Raw genomic sequence first — 5,713 nt, forward strand, 5'->3', positions numbered from 1 at the left:
AACCACCTGGTTTTGTTGCTCAGGGGGAGTATGGCAAGGTCTGTCATTTGAAAAAATTCTTATATGGCTTGATGTAGAGTCCCCGGGCTTGGTTTGGTAAATTTAGTGAAGCAGTTCAAGAATTTGGGCTGAAAAAGAGAAAATGTGATCATTCTGTCTTCTTTAAGCAATCAACAGCTGGATCTATTCTCCTTGTCGTATATGTGGATGACATTGTTACCACAGGGAGTGATTATGTAGGAATATCTTCTCTCAAGTCTTTCTTGCATATTAAGTTTCATACAAAAGACTTGGGAAAACTGAAATACTTCTTGGGAGTAGAAATAACTATAAGCAAGAAGGAAATTTTTCTATCTCAGAGATAGTATATTCTTGACTTACTAGCAGAAACTGGTAAGCTAGTTTCCAAGCCTTGCAGTACTTAAATGGTTCCTAATTTGCATCTTTGGAAAGATGATGGCGATCCATTTAATGATCCAGATAGATACAGGAGGTTAGTTGGGAGATTAAACTATTTCACTGTGACTCGTCCAAATATTGCTTTTACAGTGAGTATGGTTAGCCAGTTCATGTCCGCGCTCACTGTTAAACATTGAGAGGCTTTGGAGCAGATCCTATGTTACTTAAAGGGAGCTACTGGACTTGGCATATTATATAGCAATCACGGTCATTCTCGCATTGAGTATTTTGCAGATGCAGATTGGGCTGGATCCAAGATTGATAGAAGATCTACTATTGGTTACTGTGTATTTGTTAGTGGAAACTTGGTATCATGGAGAAGTAAGAAACAAAATGTTGTATCTAGGTCCAGTGCAGAATCTGAGTATAGAGCTATGGCATAATCAACATGTGAGATAATGTGGATACATCACCATTTAACTGAAATTGGGTTGAAGCATCCTACTCCATTAAAACTCTGGTGTGATAATCAAGATGCACTCCATATTGCCTCAAATCCAGTGTATCATGAAAGAACCAAACATATTGAAGTTGACTATCATTTTATTCATGAGAAGATTCGGGAGAACTTGATTTCTACTGGCTACGTGAAGACATGAGAGCAGCTAGCTGATTTGTTCACTAAAACATTGAATGACACTCGAGTTGATTACCTTTGTAACAAGCTGGGCATGATCAATATATATCCTCCACCTTGAGGGGGAGTGTTACGGAATGAACCTAGACACTTTATACAATGAACATAGACTGTTTCTTAGTAGTGTACATAACCCATATATAGATAGCAGATTTGTAGGAATCTCTTTTATTTCTTTCCTTAGTTAGCACCTTATGTACATGTATATATATGTATCACTACATGGAATAATATGCCAATTTGATTCTTCCATACCTTATTAATTACCGTTTGGATATTCATAGATTAAATGGAATTTGAAATTGATTCCAAATCAATTGGTTTTAAGTCAAACTAGCTACTTCAACGGTTTTCATATTGCAATTTTGTACTCGTGTGAAATTAAATCCCCATAATCTTTTTGAATAAACATATGAATTTTAAATCTCACATATAATTTAGAGCATCATTAACAAGATTAATGAAACGAAACTTATAAATCCTAATTAATGAGATATTAGAATGTTGGACTCCTAAAAAGAAATAAAATAGAAAAAAAGAATAAAGAGAACTACTAATCTCGAGCTGCATAAGAGGTTGTACATTTTACGAGGTGGATGCATGTGCATGTATTATTACCAAACATTCGTCAAAATTTCAGCACGTTTATCGCCAGACATTGGAAGAATCTTGCAGAAAATGACAATAAACTAGCTGGAAAAAAAATTAAAAATGAAAGGAAAATAAAAAGAGAGAGAAAGAAAAGATTGCGTATCTCTAAACAGAAATTAAATAGACTAAAATTGCAGATCATGTAGAAATTAAAGAAACAACAATTACATTTTGCTGCATGTTCCGTCTTCTAGTTAATTATATAAAGGACAGCCCGACGCACAATGTATTCCGTGTACACATGATCCGAGAAAGAGCCGCACATTAAGTGATGTGATGTAGGCAACCTAACCTAATACAAGTATTAATGGTTGTTTCCACGGTTCGAACCCGTGAACCTATAAATCACATGGAAACAACTTTATCGTTGCTTCAAAAGTCCTTATCACTTCTAGTTAATTAGATACCAGAATAAATTAAGAACTTAAACAAATTAAATTAACTCATAGTAATAGCGATAATAAAGACTTAAACAGACTCATAAAAATCAGATTAAGTGAGCTCCTAATTCACTAAAAATCTCACTTACAGATTAGGTGAACTTAAACTTATTAAATTATTTAGAGAAGTAGTTTCATGATTTATCAGAAAAAGTAAAATAAAACCAACTAAATCACAGCTAATAGTTCATAGTACTACTAGTTTTTGACCAGCTTCTGTTTTATTTTTATTTAATAATCCTCTGTGTTTTGTTTTTTTGTTTAGTGATAGTTTTCTTTTTGCAAAAAAAAAAGAGGCAAAGATTGTTTACTAACTCAGACTGACAAAACAAGAAAAGAAAAGCAGTTGAAATTTCTTTCAAATTCAACAACTCTGCTTCTCCTTCTTACTATAAGTATCAGTAACCTCATAAGAAGATTAAAAGAGTTTTTTTGAGAGAACATAATGGCAAGTGCAGAAAAAGTAGTACATAAATCATGGGTAGTCCTATATAATTTGCATTATATTTTTGGAATCCTGCTCTTGGTCTTTCTTTTTATGTCTTTTTATCTTATAGGAGATAGTAATAATGCTGGTAAAATCCTAGCAAATAAGCCTATAAGAAAAAACTCATCTCCAAAACCAAAATGCAATTTGTTTTCTGGAAGTTGGGTTTTTGATAATGTCTCATATCCTCTATACAAAGAACAACAATGTTCTTTTATGACTGATGATTTTGCTTGTCATAAGTTTGGAAGAAAAAACTCAAAATTTCAACATTGGAGATGGCAACCTCATGATTGTGATCTTCCAAGGTACAAACTCAAAATGTATTTTAATGTATGTATTTTCTTGAGTTGGGGGTCACAGCCTCTCTATTCCCTCGGAGTAGGGATAATGTTTGCTTATACTCTACCCTTCCCAGACCCCACTTGTAAAATTTTACTGGGTTGTCGTTGTATTTATGTTATGAAATTGTAGGTTTAATGCCAAAGCATTGTTGGAGAAGCTAAAAGGGAAGAGGGTGTTGTTTGTTGGAGATTCATTGAATAAGAACCAATGGGTTTCTATGGTATGCTTAATTGAATCCTCTGGAATTCCATCTCTTAAACCACCTATTTGGAAAGGCAACTTGATCACCTTTGAGGTCAAGGTAATTACTCTTCTCTCTCAACATCTAAGATTTAGTTTGCTAGTTACAGATACTGCTCTTGGTTTCATGGATCAATTTGTACTCCATGGAAAGCAAGCCTTTTTACGATACCGGCTACCTTTCACCAGTATAAATTAAAATGTGAATTTTATGACCTAGGTAAGAAAACTTAGGGTCGGATCAGGTAGGTGGATCGAAATAAGACTCATTTTTTGCTTTCAGCCTGAGCTTGCCACGTGGCCTAGTAAAAAACGGCCACATCATTAAATTGGCCCAGAGGTTCTGCCATTAGACGTGTGAGCAATTTTATTATTAGAATTAACGTCATGTGCTTTTTTGGACGGATAGATGGACGGGGTATCTATAAACCATTTAGCAAGCGATAAGGTTAGTTTAGATCCGTTTCAATAAAAAGAATTCACTAAGCGTTTTTTGTCTTTACTGGAATTTGAACTCTGGTCTCCTATTATTTTTGTTCCACGTTATACTATTAGGCCACATTACTCTTGGGTGGTTAGTCATGTTGTATTTGTTGCATTTGTCTGTCGTTAGAGTTTGTTAGAGTTCTCTTTGCTGAAATTGCCTGATTGTTAGGTGGTATATTCAAATAGATGAGAATATTACTAATATCAACTGGCTTATATTTTCTTGCTTCAAGAGAAATAATTGTTCTGTGTGGCTAAGATTTTCATTTTCTAAACATTATGAAGGAATACAATGCAACAATTGATTTCTACTGGTCACCATTGCTAGTGGAATCAAATTGTGATGATCCAGTGAAGCACCGTGTCCGGGATAGAATTATCAGAATTGAGGCAATTGAAAAGCATGCTAGGAATTGGATTGATGCAGATATTCTCATCTTTGATTCCTTCACCTGGTGGCTTGAATCCCAAATGACACTTCTGTAAGTTTATTCCATGAAAATAACTACTCCTTTAGAATTCACAGTCTATACCAAGCATTTCATATTTGGATTTAAGTGGAACACTAAGTCACTGTTTTTATCAGGTCGCTTTATAGGTGATTTGATTGTGTAAATATTTTTGATACTGTCAGTGTATAGAACTTGAACTTTTTTGTATTTCTATGCCAACTTTACACAGGTGGGGATCTTTTGAAAGCTCTGATGCAATCTATAAAAAGGTTGGGATGAAGTTGCGCCGGTATGAGATGGCATTAAGAACATGGTCAGATTGGTTGGAATTTCAAATTGACAGAAAAAGGACAAGATTGTTTTTCATGAGCCTCTCTCCTCCTCACAGAAAGTATGATAATGATGACGAAGTTGTTCGTCCACATAAATCTAAATTCTTTTATAAACAATGAAAGATTGATTTTTTGTTTTGTTTTGTTATATGCAGTGCCACAGATTGGGGCATGGGAAATGGTCAAAACTGCTATAATGAAACAGAACCAATATCAAGAAAACAGTATTGGGGAAGTGAAAATGATGTAAAGATGATGGAAATAGCTGAGGAAGCTGTAAATGGGCTGCAAAAAAGGGGTTTAGATATACAATATCTTAACATAACACATTTATCAGATTATAGAAAAGATGCACATCCATCAATTTACAAAAGGAATTGGGTTGCTCTAACTAAAGAAGAATTGTTAAATCCAAGAAGTTATGCAGATTGCGTACATTGGTGTCTTCCTGGTGTGCCTGATGTTTGGAATCAGATTCTTTTTGCCTATATCATGAACTCCTCAAGAGAAAATAGAGTGAAATTGTAATGATCTATTTTTTGTGCATAGAATCTTGAAATGTATGAAGTAGTTCAGCCAGATTTACAATTATTGTATATATTAAGCAGCACCCGATATTTCAACTTAAAAAGGCAGTCCGGTGCACTAAGCTCCCGCTATACGCGGGGCCCGGAGACGTGCCGGACCTCAAGGGTCTAATGTACGCAGTCTTACCTTGCATTTTTGCTAGAGACTGTTTCCACGGCTCATGGCAGCACTTAACCAGTTACGCTAAGACTCCCATATATTTCAACCTAAAAGTGTCCCAACTGCCCTCAAATTGGGTGTAAATTCACCTGCTCCTCTCCCATCATATATAAGAATAGCATTAGGAAAAAAGAGAGACATAATAAAGGTGGAATCCAATGACTAGTGCGAGCCCTAGTACTTCAGAAACAAGTTGAATTTGATTAATTTATTGGAACCGATAAAATTAGGAGTTCAGAAAAGAAATTCAGTTTATATCATTCCATATTATAAGTATCTAACAATGCAGCATGGACAAGAACCCCACATGAAATGCAATTGGTAGAAATGGGGCACAAATTTCAAATTTCTACTTTAAATAATTTTACAGGACAGTTAAAGTTTGCTGCTTGTCAATATATTTCAAACATCTATATTGTTCAAGGTTGAGATGATCT

The 5,713-nt window shown here is 34.8% G+C and overlaps 1 protein-coding gene across 1 annotated transcript; it reads left to right on the plus strand.

The window, feature by feature from the left end:
* Window positions 1–2,628: 2,628 nt before the first annotated feature.
* On the plus strand, window positions 2,629–5,249 carry LOC107830181 (protein trichome birefringence-like 34). Its single transcript, XM_016657659.2, has 5 exons — window positions 2,629–2,982; window positions 3,149–3,320; window positions 4,031–4,227; window positions 4,427–4,588; window positions 4,685–5,249. Exons 1-5 carry the CDS (start codon window positions 2,633–2,635, stop codon window positions 5,055–5,057), a joined length of 1,254 nt encoding a protein of 417 aa, XP_016513145.2. The 5' UTR covers window positions 2,629–2,632; the 3' UTR covers window positions 5,058–5,249.
* The last annotated feature ends 464 nt before the right edge of the window (window positions 5,250–5,713 follow it).

The sequence above is a fragment of the Nicotiana tabacum genome, chromosome 5 (genome assembly GCF_000715075.1).
Source record: "Nicotiana tabacum cultivar K326 chromosome 5, ASM71507v2, whole genome shotgun sequence".
Taxonomy (NCBI): domain Eukaryota; kingdom Viridiplantae; phylum Streptophyta; class Magnoliopsida; order Solanales; family Solanaceae; genus Nicotiana; species Nicotiana tabacum.

Excerpts from the sequence above, each read along its gene's own strand:
- LOC107830181 (XM_016657659.2), top strand. The coding sequence starts at position 2,633 with ATGGCAAGTGCAGAAAAAGTAGTACATAAATCATGGGTAGTCCTATAT. Across the intron at positions 3,321-4,030 it reads TGATCACCTTTGAGGTCAAG|GAATACAATGCAACAATTGA; the intron begins GTAATTACTCTT and ends AACATTATGAAG. Across the intron at positions 4,228-4,426 it reads GAATCCCAAATGACACTTCT|GTGGGGATCTTTTGAAAGCT; the intron begins GTAAGTTTATTC and ends AACTTTACACAG.